This window comes from Artibeus jamaicensis, unplaced genomic scaffold (genome assembly GCF_021234435.1).
Source record: "Artibeus jamaicensis isolate MK-2021 breed Jamaican fruit bat unplaced genomic scaffold, CSHL_Jam_final contig_2170, whole genome shotgun sequence".
Lineage (NCBI taxonomy): Eukaryota > Metazoa > Chordata > Mammalia > Chiroptera > Phyllostomidae > Artibeus > Artibeus jamaicensis.
In genome coordinates this window covers 343236-361359 of record NW_026521445.1, presented here as the reverse complement: position 1 = coordinate 361359, position 18124 = coordinate 343236, and the positions used below count along the sequence as shown (strand labels likewise).

Here is an 18124-nt window from a genome sequence, read left to right as displayed (position 1 = left end):
CCAGGCATCCACTGATCTCCTTCCTGTTTTCTCAGTCTTTAAGATCTTTCCTTCTCACTCTCACCAAAGCATGTTGTAACTATAAAGGAGAGAGCATACTAAACACAGAGTCTACTAGATGAGGCTAACTCTCACAATGTCTGTTTTAGGTAGAAACGCAAGATACACGGGGAAAATGCCCAGATCAGAACAAGACCCCCTACATTCTCTCACTCAACAACTATTTGAGGCCTACTGTGAGCCAGGCGCTGTTCCAGGACCTTGGAAACAACAGTGAACAAGAAGGCAAAGATTCACAAAGAAAGTAGACCAAAGAAAGCATCATAGTTCTAAAAAGCCTAGAAAGAAAAAAAAAAATCCTGACCCGGCACAGGAAGATAATGAAGAAAATTATCTCGTTTTTTCGTCCATTTAACTTTCTTCTTTGTACTTTTTTAATTGCTACTTTGAAACAAACTAGTTTGCAAGTTACTTCTCCAAATGTAAACACTTGAGTAGTTGACAAAATAGCACAGAATTATCTTCTAATGAAGAAAAGTCTGTTGGTATGTCAGATATATTACTGTTATAATCTGAATAAAACTATATTATGTTACTTCTTAGAACTAGAATATACATCATAAATTTGGTTATAAAATTTGTTATCCTTAAAGAATGTTTTCAGGTAAACTGAGCCACAAATACACTAGACAACCTTTATTAAAATACATTCAATTTAAGGTTGAATTTAGACTTCATTACATCCTATGAATGCAGGGTTTATGAGAATGGAATTTGGCCTGTGTAAAAAAAAAGTTGCCAACTTTTACTAACTAAAAGTACAGCTTGTCAGACATACGCAGAAAAAATAAAATGGAGAGAAATGATTTATGAACTTTCATGCCTAAGTAATCCCCCACACACAAATTCTTGAGAGGTCAGCCTTCTCTATAGCTTTCTCATGGATTCTTCTTACAGTGGTATGAAAACAAAAGATTCTTTGAATGAAAGTCCTAAAACTACCCTTAGATGGCAACTTTTAAAAAGAGCAACAATGAAAGACTCGGCCTTTTAGGGGAAATGAAATACTTTACAGTAAATGGTATTTTTATTTACAAATATATCCACATTTGTTCTTTCAAGATTTCCTAACAATAAATATTTATCAAATGCATACTATTTTTTCAAGTGTACATTATTCTAAGAGCTACAGAATATTAAAAAAAATTATAACACATGGTTGCCTATCTTTAAGTTGATTATCTTCGAAATTTTTTATTTTTTTAAAAGATTTTATTTATTTATTTTTAGAGAGGAGGCAAGGAGGGAGAAAGAGAGGGAGAGAAACATCATTGTGTGGTTGCCTCTTGTGCACCTCCTACTGGGGACCTGGCCTGCAACCCAGGCATATGCCCTAACTGGGAATCGAACCAGCGACACTTTGGTTCTCATGCCAGCACTCAATCCACTGAATCACATGAGCCAGGCCTATTATCTTTGAAATTTCACTTTAGAATTTTGGAATCACAAATGGGGAATAGCTATCTGAAGCAGGATTTAATCTGAAGCTCACAGACGATTCAGAAACCAAGTCTGATCTGAATGTACTCTGGTGTGTTTTACAGCAGCATCAACAATAAAACCTAGTGTCTTATTGACCACTTACTGAAGTCTGACACTCCTTTGAACACCCTGATTTTAGTTATGCAAACTTGATGACGTTACCTATTTTCCTGCACCACAGCTCACCTGTGGAGTGAGAAAGTAATACTTCCTATGTTAAGTTTTATGTATGAACTAAATGAATTAATGTATCTAAAGTGTTTAGCACAATGCCTGGCGCAGGTCAATAAATACTGGCTGCTATGAAAAGCCGTTTTCAGACGTGGAAACAAAAGGCCTGAGTTGTTAAAACTTTGCCCAAGATTACCACTGCCATCTTCTTGCTTCTAAATGATTTCATGAAATCAAAGAAAATATAAAATAAAGTCCTTTTAAAATAAAAAGAATTTTACATGTAAGCAAAATCTGGCAAACTACTTTGTGCATGTTTGAACACTAAATCTTTGTAGCTGTTTCATCCTTCTCAAAGGCACAAAGGAGGGCAGCGGAACCAATACTCAACTACAAATTCTGATTCTTCACCACAGAGCACCCTGAGTTTTCTATTTGCATGTGAGCAATTAGCATTAAGTAAGCAACATGTTAAACAATTAAATAAGTTTCATTCCCATCTCATCTAATACTAGGTAAATATCAATGTATCTCTTCAAGAAAAAAGTTATGCTACTCCAACGTTAAAAAAGAGACAAACAGACACTCCCAGCTAAGATGGAGGCGTAGGTAGACACACTGTGCATCCTCGCACAACCAAGAGGAGGAGGATAATAATTTAGAAACAAAAACAACCAGTACTGGCAGAAAATTGAACTGTATGGAAGTCCGACAACCGAAGAGTTAAAGTAGACACATTCAGCCAGACCCTAGGAGGGGCAGAGCTGGGCCGCCAGGCGAGAGGGGTCTTAGCAAAGTGGTAGCTGGTGGACCCAGGTGCACAGAGCAACAGCAGGCAGACACAGCGAGGAGGCAGATCACGGAGGGGCGTGGCACACAAGGTGGCTGGCAGACTGGGTGGTCCCATATTCGCACCCAGATAAACCAGGCAAAACTGGGGAGTGAGACAGTTCACACAACCCGGAGTCCCAGCTCCGGGAAATAAAGCCTCAAAACCAATTGAAAACACCTGTGGGGGTTGAGACACAGGGAGAGACTCCCAGCCTCACAGGAGAGTTTGTTGGAGAGACCCACAGGGTCCTAGAACATGCACAAGCCCACTTACATGGGAACCAGTGCCAGAAGGGCCCAGTTTGTTTGGGGGGAAAGTGGCGAAAGTGACTGAAATCCAGCAGAGAGCCAGCAAGTGCCATTGTTCCCTCTCAGACCCCTCCCCCATGTACTGTGTTACAGCCCAGAGATGTGGGTTGCCACTCCAGTGAACACCTAAGTCTCCACCCCTCACTACATAAGAGGCAAGTCAAGACAAAAAAAAAAAGTCCCAAACAAAATAAGAGATCAAAGCTCCAGAAAACATACAACTATGAGTGTTGTGTATCTGAGCCATGCGCTCCAGGGAGGGACACAATGATGCAGATTAAAAATGCAGATAAAGAAGTACTAGGAAAACCACCACAGGGCTGCAACTCTTATCCAATCGACTTTTTTTCTAAACCTTTTACCTACCCTTTCTTCTCCTTATAAAAAGTCTGGCTTGAGATGAGATTTTAAAGATGTTTTGAATAAAGCGTCCCTAAAGACTCAGTCCTTGTCTCTGCCTACCGGTTCTGGTAGTGACAGGCAGCATGACCGCTGACTTTTCAGTTTCCATTCTAGTCTCAGTTTTATGTTCATGTGACTTTGAGTTAATCTATGGGAACTGAGGTCAATGATACAATTTATTCCCAGAAAAGTCATGGGAAAAGAACTTGAAATGTTTGGGATCTGATGAAAAGACAGATTGTGTTGTACCCCAAATCCAACTCTCTAATTATGTGTAGTGTTCATGTAAAAACAAGCTTCAGAAAATCTTAACTATGTCCACAAAGCAGCAAGCATATTCTTATCTTGGCTAACAAGTCTATGAAGATAAGGTGTTTTTGTTTTGTTTTGTTTTGTTTATGGCATAAAAACTTTAATATTTTATTTAAATATATTTTTAAGATAAGGTGTTTTCTAACTGCCAATTTGAGCCCCTGTCACATTTCTGTGATACACTAGTTGAGTACTATATGGGCGGATCTTCATTCATAATGAAAAAGACATTTTTGGCAAGAGGTTTGCAATGGGCTGGTGCAGCAGGGTCAGAAGACCTTGGGATCTCATACCATCACTCAGAAGTTCAGAAAAATGTCAGCCACCACTGTCCCAAGAGTTCTATCACAACACTCTCAAATTTCCTCAAATCCACCACTTCTTTTTGTTATTGGGCCTTGGCTATTGTTACTGGCTGAACCATGTTCCTCTAAAATTCATTATCAGAGCCCTAACCCCAGAGCCTGAGAATGTGACTGTATTTGGAGATGTCTATAAAGATGTGATTAAGTTAAATGAGGCCATTAGGGTGAACCCCGAATCATTAAGAGGAGAACTATGGACACGCAGAGATACCAGGGATACACACACACAAACACCATGTGAAGAGGCAGCAACAGGGCAGCCATCTGCAGGCCAGAGGAAACCAACCCAGCCAGCACACCTTGATCTTGGACATCAGTCCCCAAGATGTAAGAGAATACATTTTTCTGTTGTTTAAACAACCCATTCTGTGGTATTTCATTATAGCGGTCCACGCAAACTAATACAGTTGCCGTCCTGAAATACTGATGGCCCAACTTTTAGGAAGCCACAGGCCTCACGGTCACAAGACAAAACACTTCCCAGAATATGAGACTGACGTGAAATTCACTGAATCGTTAGTTGCTAAATAACTGCATTACTTGCTTTGCTTTGTAGCATTACGCTTCCTGCTGAATGATGACCTTTCTCCCTGAGATGGTGCCGCTGGAGACCAGGTCCAGGCTAAGCACTGACGTGCTGAGGGGCCACAAGGAGCGTGGCAAAGGGGCCTCTGCCGTGGACTTGCTGCGGAGGCCCCCGTGGGGATCAGTCAGGGCTTCAGTGACCCCCATTCGGGCTGTAAGACCAGACACTGCCAGCTGGATCCGCACCACCGTCACAGAGTCACTTAACACTCACTTCATGCTAGTCCCTGATTAATCCCACCGCACTACAGGGTACCTAGTATCTTGCCTTGTAACAGGGCAAATAGGATCACAAGAAAGAAGCCCAGCAGAGACAGGAGCTCAGGGTAAAAGAAACAAAAATGGAATTAGCCGGTGCTCCTACCATTTATGGCTGTAAGACCTCAATACCGTACATCCAGTCCGGGCTGTGACACAATTTTGTTCCTGCCTCACTACGAGCATACCTCACTAGATATAGAAATTGTTGATCTTCTGTCAGAAACATGAAAGAAGTGTTCTATTTAGAAGAACCCAGGGGGAAAACAATGGAAGAGCCAAAAACCCTTTTGTGATTGTGGTACCAATATATTTGCCTATATTTGATCAACAACAAAAGTACACCTTTTAAACTATATTAGACTTAAAAAATAAATAAAATAAAATATATTAGACTTTTTATAAAACAAGAGCAAACCAAATCATGAGATACTACTTCACACCCATTAGGATGGCTACTGTCTGCACATACACCCCAGAAGCTGAAAGTGGGGATTCAAAGAGACATTTCCACACCCGTGCTCACAGCAGCGTTACTCACAATGGCCGAAGGGGGGATTAAGCTAAGTGTCCACCACAGAATAATGAACAAAATGTGATACATACATAAAATAAAATATTACTATACGGCTTTAAAAAGAAAGGATTCCAACACATGCCGTAACATGGATGAACCTTGAAAACAGTATAGTAAGTAAAATAAGCCTGTTACAAAAGAAAAAATGTTAGACCATCTCATTTATGAGATGGACAGACCTTGATCAGCATAAAGACCATTCTGAAGAACCAGAAGATGTTTTAGAATTACGACAGTGAAAGAGTCAAGAATAATTTCATGTGTTGTTATCAGAGTCACTTTTTTTTGTAACTCTAATGTTCATTTATAATGAATAGTTTTTCATATATTATCTAATGAACAGTTATACTGATCTGACCCTTGGTTTCCTCGAGGAAATCTGAAATAACCTCTTCCCTGGCCTTGTGATCTCTTCTAACTACATGTCCTTCTGCTATTTCCAGTCCTTACCTCCAAGTCCCGCCCGAGCCCACTGATGCCTAACATCTGCCCCAACGCTCTCTGAAACATTTATTCAGTCAGAGAGTTTAGTGTAGTAAAAACTGAGTGCTCTAGAATCAGACCAGTTTCAATAAGTCTGCGAAGTACAAACTGTGCGGCCTTGGGCACATTCTCTGTTATTGTCTCAATTACAGATTTTACTTATTATCAATCAAAAACCAAATCTAGCTTTATGTCATGGGAAAAAACAAATAATGACCGGAAAAGGTGGAAGATAAAGAAAAAATACTAACAAAAAAGGCCAAAAGAAGAGCTCATCTAGCAGTTTATTAAACTCATCTATTACAAAATAAACTGGAAGGCAAAAGGCACTACAGGCAGCAGAGAGGACCCACTCACCAGGGAGATACACCACAGCCCCAGAATATACAGGCTCCAGCAGAGGTAAGGCCTGCCTGAGTGTGGTTGGTAGGGCAATGTTACAGATGTAATCATTTATAGTTTTAATTTAAACACTTCACCTAAAATATCATATGGTATGCCTGAGTGTGATGTCATTATCTTACAGAATAACATGCTTATGATTTTGTAATAAAAGATTGTGTAATAAAAAAGGGACACTGTTTGTGCCAGACCCCATGTAAAGCAAATGTTGAATGTTTCACAAAGAAATTGAAAAGCTCACAATTACAGCTGGAAATCTTCATATCAATTACAGAACTGGTCGGACAAAAATTAACAAGCATTTAATCAAATGGACAGAGAATCCTGTGCCTTAAGAAATAGAAAACAGAAAGGAATCAGGTGATACCAGTTTAAATGATGAGTTTAGTGTGAGAGGGTATGAGCTGAAAATTCACAATTGACCCAAGAAGAGAGGTAAGACTGAAAGTAAAGTTCATAGAGAGTTGAAAGTAGATGAGATCGCGGGAGGAGAGCATGTACGGAGATGGTGGGGATAGAACGCACCCAGTGATGAGTCTAGAAAACTTGTTGCAAAACATTAAGTATACAAACAGTCCCCGAAGTAACACTTCATTTACCTTAGGTCAGAAGTGAAAGTACTATTCAGTATTTGCCTTTAACAGATGAGGCAAGAAAACGTGGTTTAAAGGTAAGGACAACAATGGCATTACTGTAAAGCCTTTTGCTGGGAGCTCAGAAAATTCTAAGAGGTGCCTTAGAGACTTTTCCAGAAACACAAAAGGCCCTTTAAGGGGCTTAAGAGCATGCCTCACAAATCTATCAAAGACTTCCAAAAATGGTAAGGGCAGTGCCCACAGCAGGTCCACAGGGAACCCCTGGTAGAGAGGGTTTATTTCAGAGTTTTGTCCTTGGGACTTTTGTCTACTGGGTGAACCCCAATAAAATTCATAGAAAACAGTTGTTTAGAGGAATGTTCTGGTACCACCACCTGAACAGGAGAGAGGTAATCTGCAGTGGAAAGAGGTCTTTGGACTCCCTACCTTTTACGTGCAGGAACAGACCGAGGAAGCTCCTTGGATGCAGCTTGCTTTTTTTGTGGTAAAAGTTCAGAAGCCAAAATTAAGAAGCCAGACAGCAGAGTCCAGAGCAGCTGCAAGTAATTCCCAGGCAGCAGGACTGAGCCCTGCTCAGGACTCAAGGAAGTGGCAACACGTGTAGGGCCCGATCTTAGCTTGGCTAGAGCTCCCCCGTGCTTATTTTCCCCCTTTCAAATGTGAAGGTGCAGAGGAGTTATCTGATGCCTGTCTGGACGTTATACACCGGGAGGTGGGGCAGGGGACTGATTTGCCTCTGGTTCACAGGAGTTAAGACAGAGGATTGGCGCTCATGGAGCTTTGCCTCACCCACACCCGGACCTGATTTAAATGAGATCCTAGACTTTAAGCTGATGTCATAATGGATAAGACGGAAAGTCCTGGGAAGAGGTACCAGTGGGTTTTGTTAGTAGAAGGAATGTAAACCGTTGTGGCCACAGAGTAAACTATGTCCGATCGTATCTTCCAAGATGGCTACACAACAAGATCCTGCATCTCACATGATCTGCTTAAAATGTAACAGAGACAGTCCTCCTCCTGTCAACAGTAGGTTCTGTGCCCCCCCCCAATCTACTGAGTTGTACATTCATTGGCTTTTTTGGGAAGGCTCCTTCTATAAAGTCCTGCTACATCTTAGTTGAACTAAGAGGGAAGGTTTTCCATATCTCTGCATGTAGAGAGAAGACAGATCAATACTTCTGTGGGTTTGCAATAGTGGCAGCAGGAACCAATCACCCCCAGAGCCCAGGTAAGACACAAACTGGAGGTGGTGAGTAGAAATCCGTAAGGAAAAGGTGTAGAAACAGCGGTCCCTTCCCCCATGGGTCACTCCGTCACAGAAACACCTAAGGAATTACCTGCCCTGAGTGACGTGGCTCAGTGGATTGGGCACCGTCCTGCAAACCTAAAGGTCACTGGCTGGATTCCCAGTCAGGGCACATGCCTGGATTGCAGGCCAGGTCCCCAGTCGCGGGTGTGCAGGAGGCAACGGATCACTGTGTCTCTCCCCACTCTTTTTCTCCACCCTCCCCTTCTCTCTAAAAATAAGTAAGTAAAATCTTTTGTTAATCTTAAAAAAAAAAGAATTATCAATTAAGTTTCTGAACATGAAATTAATTCTATTTTAAATGACTGTCAATAAAATGTTGAAAATGCATGGGTATGAAAAATATGTTGGCCCAGGTTATAACTTATACCTCTTCAACTTCTCTGAAAATTTATACATTTAGGGAAAAAATGACTTCCTAATCAATGGTATTGGAAATAAGCTGAATTTTCTGTTTTGCTTTGTTTTGCTTGAGGACAGATGGCTCCTTGTATGTTAGGCTCTAAGCTTAACTACAGTCTGTAAAGGAAAAAAAACCCACAATTAGAGCTTAATTGAATAAAACACACCAAAGAATGCTTCTATTTCCACACATGAAAAAGTTCATAGGCTCACATCCACTTCTCTTCGTTGTTTACAACTATTTCCAGGTTATCTGGAAAATGTAGTGTTTGGTGGTTTTAGCATTTGTTAACATAAGACTTAACAGCAGGGAATTCACAGTATTAAGTTAACAAAACACTCTCTTCCATGCAAACATCACACCCTATGAAGCAGCTAAATCATTAGTGGGTCTGCAAAGCAGCTCCGACTGCAGGTTCCTTTAACCAGAAGTCATGTGTGGTTATGCCAACTTCTGTTTTGTTCTTGCGTTAAAACAGAGTAAGAGAGTAGCAGGAAAATTCAGTTTTTAGAGGCTTAATAAGCAAAATATATGTAACAAACACATAAAATTCCAAGCTTCATGCACTATAACTGTGTTTAGAAAAACAGTTCCATAAAGTATCTCAAAGCAAAGCCACGGCAGCATAAGGGAGTTTACTGTACTTTGGAAGATAATGAAAGCCTTTGAAGAGGATAAAAACGAATCACCTTTCTTTCCTAAATACAAGCAGAAGTCTCATTTCCCAAAACCACGTTCTATGGTCGGGCACCAATGCCCACGCACAATGCGATCATATCCAACATACGTCACCTCTTCTACACCAGGCAGCTCACCATCTACTTCACTGACACAAAAACATACTTAAAACTCTCTCATTGTCGGTTTGAAGATCAGCTTTCACGGAGAAGCCGCATACATTCATACTATGCCTCAGTTGGAACACATCACCTGTTCAGTCAACTCTGTGGACAGGCCCGTTCAAGCACAAGGCATCCAGACATTTAACATTTTCTGATATGTGTACACGTAGAACTATTCTTACTTTTAGAATTTGCCATATGACTCTTCATTGAAAACTTCATAATCTCTGGCTGCTCTGCCTGTGAAGTTGCCTGCTCTGTCTCATTGCTTCACTAATAGACTCACTTTCATTTGAAAAAAAAGAACCCTATAATCTTTTATACATTAAGAGAAAGGCTTTTGTGATACTGGGAGTAGTAACCTGATCTAGACCGAACTTTACTAAAATGCAAAATGAATCTAGGAAATACTGACCTAAAAAAAACTTAAAACACTTTTGTCTACGTGCAGAGTATTGACCCTGTTTTTACAGTGTTTATATAAAGAAAGCACTGACAAAGGTGCACGAATTATACATGTAAATGGAAAGATGAGAAAGAGAGAAGCAATCGCTAAACAATAGCAAGGGAGTTAATTCCCTCGCCCAGCCAAGAAGAAAGTGTGCAGAAAGTGTGGCAATCAGCAATGTCCCTACCCCTATAACTTTTCCAGAATTAGGTATTCTGCTCACAAATGTGTAACTGTAAGGGCAAGTGCAATCTTAACTTACCACGATCATGTTTAGAAACTCACTAAAATTGAAATACATATTTTAACTGAAATCCAAATTTAACATACCAGCATTAAGGAGAAAAAGAAAACAAAGACTAACACTTGTAGAGCTATTACAGTTTTAAAATGCACCATCTCCTTTATTCCTCTGAAGAAGGCTTGAGATTCAGTCACATTTAATAAGGGAAGAACTGGCTTTGAGAGGGCAGATGACATGCGCAAGGGTTAAATGTGGAACCAGAAGCCCAAGCTCTTAGTTTAACAAACACATTTTCACTCACTCCTTTAACTGAAGGACCTGGTTAACAGGTCACCTTATTATTGATTCACAATGTAACACCATACATGACTTGCTTTTGATATAAAAAAAAAAAAACTGGACTTCACATTTATTCACTAAGCATGTACCTCCAAAAAACAAACAAAACTATTCCATTTTAACAAGCATCAAAAAAATGCTAATGATTTTAATGCACTACAAAATTGAGTGCATTTTTTAATGTTTCAAAACTTAAAATTCCACCCATAGTTAGCCAAAAATAAATTTTAATGGAACTCATTTTGATTTAACATGACTCTTTAAAAACTTAAGACCACATATCCACCTAACAAAATAATTATTAACTTCTACTAATTTTGACTTAAATGCCTACTGTGTAAAAATGGTGGGGAACTGCAATTTTAGTTTCCCACTGATCGATGAATGCTGAAATGAGACAACTTTTTATTAATAATGCCCTCTACTGGTGGTAGTCCCAGGGGTGCTGATACACTGGCTATAGGAGACTGGATCCTTTCCTCAAAGTGAGGTTCCCTGCCACCTGCACACAAGTCCCTGGAAAGCTCTTGAAAACACAGCTTCCCCCTTTTACAAAATATCTACAAATAATTGTGATTTCACCAATTCTGGGGTAAGATCTAGAATTCTGCATTTTTAACAAGTTCCCCAACACTTAAGTGGAGAATCAATGGTTTGGTTAATTATGCCAACACCTGGCTTTTGAAGGACAACAACTTCCTGAAAAGCTCTGGAAAGCCATTATTATATAAAGACTGGGCTCAGGACAGTCTACCCCAGGTCACATGCTAAAATTCAGCAAAGCCACTAATATTTTTATTCCTGGAGGTATGTGTCCTTAAAGGAGAGAGAAAACTGTTATCAGCCCTAAAATCCAAGTAGTAATTTCTTCAGATGCAGCCACAGAGGCCGCACATGCATCCAAATGAACCTTCTTCGCCCCGCTCCACCTGAGAAGCACCTGGGGAACTGGTAACAATACTTACGCTCAGGTCTCCCCCCCACCCCTCCGCGAGTCAGGTTTAACAGGCTTGGGGTAGGGCCGAGTCTTTGTTATTTTTTCAAAGCTCCCTGTGATTATAATCGGCCACCACCTGGGCTGAGCACCACTTAGGCCAGTGGAGCTAGGTGTCTGGCTGCACAGAACTACCTGCAGGACACAGGCTGCTGGGGCCCAGCCCCGGAGTTTCTGATGAGTAGACATTTTAAGTTCCAGGTGGTGATAATGGTGCTGGTTCTGTGGTTAAGCATATTGGTCAGTGGTTCTCAACGTTGCCTACACATTAGAATTGCCTGGAGTAACTTAAAATTGATAGTTAGGCACACCCTCGGACTGACTGTATCAGAATCTCTGGGGTAGGGAAACAGGCACCAATATGTTTAAAGCTCCTCAAATTAAAGAGGTTTGTAGAGCAAAGGTTTATAAAACCCATTACTATGTTAACAGACATCTAGTGATTTTCTAAGACGGTAGTGTAGTATTCGGTATTTCCAAAGCTTATTGGACCACTTCTGTCAAGGGATATAATTAATGGCCATGAATGCATGAAATCCCAGCCTAGAGGGTAAAGTGGAAACCGCTTTGAGTCACCTACAATACATTGCCCTCCAGCCTTGATCCAGCCTCGTCTTTGGCCAAACCCTTCCTTCCTTCCTCCACTGTAGAGGTCCCTTTTAAAATATTAATGACTCTACTGCAATGATCTGTTTTCACATGACTGTTTGTACTATTTCTACAAGCTTGTAGGAGTCAGAGGTTGCATTTTTTTTATCTTTTGTTTCCCCAGAGCCTGCTATGATGCCAAGTGTAGCTGATGCTCAAAAATTTGTTGAGTAACTGAATACAGTTGATACCCCTACTATCTATAGAAAAGGTAGCATCAAGCATGGCTTTCTTGTGACCTAGAAAGTGCAACACTTTTTACACAGCTGAAGTCAGAATCGAATACTTCTCCCTCATAGAGCTACTCTTATTTAATATTGCTTTAAATTTAAAAAAAGGGACTATTTGCACTTAGAGATGATATTTAACTTGCCCTGGGATTTGTCACATATTCAATTCATTAGTAATTTAAGGGTGCATAAATCTTAGGAAATTTTTTATTGTATGCGTCAGTCAACTGTGATCTAAAAGGAGGTACGAATGCTTTGCACATTAACAATGAGACAGAGATTCCAAAAACCCTTAAAGAGGGAAAAAAAAACCCCAAACTACTGTTGTTTTGAAAATCTAAGTTCTTCAAACTTGGACATACCTAAATCTGTTTGTTTTGTTTTTTTTAAATAAAGAGTGATATTCTGTCAGCAAGCTAATTCAGGTCGAGCAATTTTGGTATATCCAAAAAAGTTTCAGTATTAAGTTTAGTCTTTTCCTTCACTGCTACGAGAGAAAATACGTGACTTCACACACTAACAGTGCTTGGTCCACGCTACAGCTTTCTGGCATTATGTTTTCTTTATGCTTCACAAACATTTAAATAATCACATGTGTGTATGTCTCAACACATCATAAGACGATGCTGTTTTATATGTTATATGTATGTTGTTACATATACAGGGTGGGGCACACGTAGGTTTACAGTTGTTCATATGGGGAAGCAATACAATAATTAATAAATAATAATACGATGGTAAGTTCTGTGTTTCGTGTACTCACAACTGCAAACCTACTTTTGCCCATCTGTATATAATACTACATTAGTTCATAAAACTTGCTGGAAGATGCCGAGAAACTTTGAAAAAGCTGATATAAGCCTATAAGCAAGAGAAAAGTAATAAATAAAACTCTAAAATTAATTCATATTTACCTCTGAATTCCTTCAAGAATATTCTTCACAGCTGCCATTAACTTTTGAAGGTAGATAAATGCTTCTTCGAATGATGCTATTTTTGAGGAGGTCTGAGCTGAATTTGAGCCCAATCTCTGAAACACATCTGTGCTGAAATAGAGAAAAAGAAGATACTCTTTGGTACACGTGCATACATATAAATGTACTGGTCCCTTTAACCAAAATCATACTACGAAGTGTATAGTGTGACTGGCAAATCAATTATGTAAAAGATTATGGGCCTTCAGAAAAGTATGGGAGGGAGTGCTGACCTAGTTTAAAATCAGTGGCTTTCAATTATTATTATTTTTTGCTTGTTCAATAAGTTTATTATCTGAAGACTCTTCATAGAAAGTTGTGGTTAGGTTTATTAGCTCTCAGCAGCCCATTCCTGAGCTCTGAAGAGGAAGCCGGCTTTCTTCTGAGCTCCCCGATCTTTCTTCTGGGTAAGACACCTTTTGGGACAATTCCACCTCTTCTTTTTTTTTTTTTCTTGTATACAAAAGGCAACGGGTTTTATTTATTTATTTTTTATTTTTTAAAAATTTTATTTAGTTATTTTTCTAGTACAGTTTTTTTGTCTATTTCTCCCATCCCAGCCTCCCCTGCCCCTTGCTCCCTACCTCCCTCCCATTTCCACCCTCCTTAGTTCTCGTCCCTGTGTCCTTCCTATTTGTTCCTCCAAATCCCTCCCCCTTTTTCCCCTTAACTTCCCTTCCCTCTCCCCTCTGGTCACTGTCCCCTTGTTCTCTATTTCAGTGTCTTTGTTTTTTTTTTTTTCCTGCTTGCTTGTTTGTTTTGTTGTTTAGCTTCCTGTTAAAGGTGAGATCATATGGTATTTGTCTTTCAACACCTGGCCTATTTCACTCAGCATTATGTACAACCATTATGGAAAACAGTATGGAATTTTCTCAGAAAAATAAAAATCAACCTGCCTTTTGACCCAACAATTCCACTGCTAGGATTATATCCTAAGAATCCTAAAACATCAATATCAAAGAACCTACGCACCACAATGGTCATAGCAGCACAATGTACAACAGCCAAGAGTTGGAAGCAACCTAGGTGCCCATCAGTAAATGAATGGATCAAAAAATTGTGGTACATATACACAATGGAATTCTATGCAGCAGAGAGAAAGAAGGAGCTGCAGAGAGAAAGAAGGAGCTACTACCCTTTGCAACAACATGGATGGAACTGGAAAGCATTATGCTGAGTGAAATAGGCCAGGTGTTGAAAGACAAATACCACCTCTTCTTGTTAACTTCTTTCTTGGGCTTCATCTCATAGACTGGAATCTCTGGTATAGCAGCATGAGCCTTCTTATACATTTCTTCCATCGTGTCTGGAGTTACATTGTTCTTATGTATTGAGAGAACTGTTTCTTGTAAGCATCTTCATCTTCTTCCATTAGGCCATGCATATAATCTGCCACATGCTTACCCATGATGTGCTTCCGATGCACTTCTGCACTGAATTTCCCTGCTTTCTGAATCATAACCAGGGAATTGTCTGGTACTGTGAGGAAGGAATAGGCACGTGTCCACCCACAGCTCCCTTCAGGGCCCCAAACACTTTATTTCCAGTAGTAGTTCTGGCAAGCCCTGCATCCAAACAGCAAGTGAAGGCACCAGGTTGATCATCAGTGCTTTCCACATTGTATCCACCTCCAGTCACCTCCACTTGACCTTCATATATCCTGCCCATGCCAAACCTGCTGAGAAGCTGTGGGCCAGCAGCAGGCCAGTACAAGATGCTGCAGCACAATTTGTTGGGCCGCCCTTCACACCATACTCTGGGAGTTCATGAGCACAAGCTGCATGAACTATCACATCTCCTTCTACACAGGCATAAGCCATCTGACAAATGACATCTCTGTTGGCTACACAAACTGTCATCCTGTATTTGGGTGTGTTCTTATTTTTATCCTGAATTACCGAGCGTTTCTGGGCATGGTAATCAGTTTTACCCTCTCGTCATCTTCTAAATTTCATTTGGTATCTCTTGAAGTAGGCCTTATTTTTGACAACTTTTACAAACTCCACTCTGCAGGTGAAAGACCCACATCCGCAGCTGGCCACAGACCTACAGGCCCAGCAGAGCCCCACTGGGGGGAAAAAGGCTCAGTTAGTTTTTAAGTGACCCTAGCAGCAGCCTGTTAAAACAACTACTCTCAAATGGTTTCTACCTTTTCATTTTACCAAGACTATAGTATTTTATTGGGTATGAAAGTAATAAAAGTGTTTCTTCCTTTTAAGTAAAATGTCTCCCTTTTAAAAAAATCTTACACACGAATTTTCCCTAAAACTGACCTCTCCGTACACTATTTTAAATGTTATTAATGCCTGGTGTCCTGCTAATTTGTCCAGCCAACCAAGGTGACCGTCTTTGGTTCCACATATGTAGGCAATGCTTCTCATCAAGGTTTCACAGCTGAATCACCTGGAGAGAGATTTTCATTGTATTTTTATGCACTATCTCAGCCACATCTCAGCCCTCCTGAGTCAGAATTTCTATGGATACAGCCCAGGCATATATATTTTTAAAACTCTCCAGATAATTCAGATGTACTCCCCTATTTAAGCATCACTGTTTTCTAAGGTACTGATCTGACAAAAGACCTTCAAAAAAGATATTCTGGAACATTAAACTCATAGCCCAAACATACTGTTCAGTGAATAACGGTAATGATGAAAAACTCTAAAATTGAAAAATTCTCAGAAATTTAGTACCTGTTCTCATATATTGTAATCCAAACGCTCTCTAAGACAGACCAGATTTCTTGATGCTTGTTGGGTTGGGGTGGATAAGAACCTGAGAAAACGGTGATTTCTTGGTTGTTAGACTTCTCTGGAGAATTAGCTTCTTGCTTTTTACCTGCTGTCTTTTCTGCAGCATTTTGATTAAGTTTTGCCTTGGCCTGGGAAAATAAGTACTGTATTAGATAAAATGTAGCTGGTCCTTCACCACAGTAAGTGAGAAAGAATGCCAACTGTGCTTTCAAATGTTCTAGCTTTCTGGGAAGTGTTGACTATTCTGTCCTTGATCACATACAGAATGTTCCCAGGAAAGTATCAGAGCCAAAAAAATAATTACCCTTTTCCCTTTATATCAAACATATTTCCAACCTATTTTATTACAATGACCTTTCTTAGCTGATATGCTAATATCAATTTAAGAACACTGTTTGAACTCTTCTACACAGATGGCATTGACCTAGAAGTAGGACCTCTAGGATACAGTGAAGGTTTCTCAAGAAATAATACACTCAGCACTGCACACAAAGACAAACTGGAACAGAAGCAAGTGGAGGGAAGAATCTGTTCTGAAGGCTACTGAAATAATCCAGGAGAGAGGGCCCGAGAACCTGAAGTAGGCAGGAAAATGTAGTAGAATAAAAAGACAAAAAAGTATGCAAGCAATATTTTTAAAGACCTGGCCAAAGACTAAAATTTAAGGACCCTACAAATTTTTAACCTAGATTCCTCAAAAAATAATAACACAAATAAGAGAAAGTTAGGGTGTCTATAAAGTCTAACAGTGTGTTTTAAAAAGATGGAACCTTTTTGATTACTTCTCCAAAGAAATGTAATGACAGCTTTATTCAGTAAAAGTGGAACACAAACGTTTCCCAAGCAACACATCTGAGAAACGTGTGCAGGCACTGATGGAAATGTTCATTGGAATGTGCCACACGAACTGCAGCTTTGAAAGGCGCCTTACACTCCACAATGCTGATGAGGGAAAACACGTGGAACATATCGTGTGTTACACTGTGACCGCAGTAAACCATTTAATGTATGTTTATCTAGGTTTCTGGATTTTATGGCCACCATTAGTAAAGGAAGAAGTACAGGCTAGTTATAGAGAAGGGAAAAGGAGACAAGCATTACAAGTAGATGAGATTGGTAGGAGAGAACGCAGCAGAAAAGGTAAAAAACAAACTGAAGAATGAAAGGCGGAAACCAGCAAAAAGAAAAAGAGACCACAAGGTAAGGGAAGGATCAGGAGTATTCAGTAGCAACAAAAGTCAACAGAAGTGCCAGGAAAGAGAGGGTAGAGAATATCAAGTGCTCAAGGAAGGCTGAGCAAGAGAGAGAAAAGGGCAGATTTGATCATTAGAAAGCAAATGATAACCTAATTCTTTGAACAGAGTGTGGAGGCCGAATTCTACTTGTAAAGGGTTACGGAGTGAGGGAAGAAATGGTAACAATGGCAACAGACTGCTGTTTTAAGAAGTTTGGTAGTTGATGGAAGGAGATAGTATAGTTAATAGTAAGGTCATAAAGTCATAAAAGTATTTTAAGAATAGGTCTGAACACATCTTAAAGCAGAGTAAAAGACTGAAGCGATTTTTATAAAAAGATTACCTTGAGGGAAAATATCAACTAAGGTAAAAAAATAAATCTGAAAGAACAGAAAAAAATTTTTAACTGTGAGTTTAAAAACTTGGGTTTCGGTCTTGGCTGTACTGTAATTTCTTTGTGAACTTATATAAAATCACTCGCTTTCTAGCCCTGGCTGGGTGGCTCATTTGGTTGGAGCATCATCCTGTACACCAAAAGGTTGCAGGTTCAATCCCAGGTCAGAGCACAGACCCAGGTTGCCGGTTTGATTCTGGGTCAGGGCGCATATAGGAGGCAACCAATGGATGTTTCTCACATCAACATTTCTCTCTTTCTCTCTCTCACTCCCTTCCTCCTTCTCTAAAATCAGTGAACATATCCTTGGGTTAGGATTGAAAAAAAATTACTCTCTTTCTCTAGATTTCCATGCTGATAAAAGTATAATTTCCAACATTAGTTTCACGGGTTGTTAGTATCATGCCATAAAATTGAAAAGAAAACGTCAATGCTATTAGTAATAACAGTTCATATTTATTGAGCATTGAGTATGCATTAT

The 18124-nt window shown here is 39.8% G+C and overlaps 1 protein-coding gene and 1 pseudogene across 3 annotated transcripts in view; both read right to left on the bottom strand.

The window, feature by feature from the left end:
• SWT1 (SWT1 RNA endoribonuclease homolog) overlaps window positions 1-18124 on the bottom strand; it is a 76216-nt gene that overhangs the window by 16287 nt on the left and 41805 nt on the right. For all 3 annotated transcript variants that reach the window (XM_037145695.2, XM_037145696.2, XM_037145694.2), the window contains exons 15-16: window positions 15955-16142; window positions 13202-13333 (exon numbers count right to left, since the gene is read on the bottom strand). In XM_037145695.2, the coding sequence (XP_037001590.2) occupies window positions 13202-13333; window positions 15955-16142 (320 nt within the window). The remainder of the gene's footprint in view (window positions 1-13201; window positions 13334-15954; window positions 16143-18124) is intronic.
• Window positions 13593-15135, bottom strand: LOC128626311 (60S ribosomal protein L5-like; annotated as a pseudogene).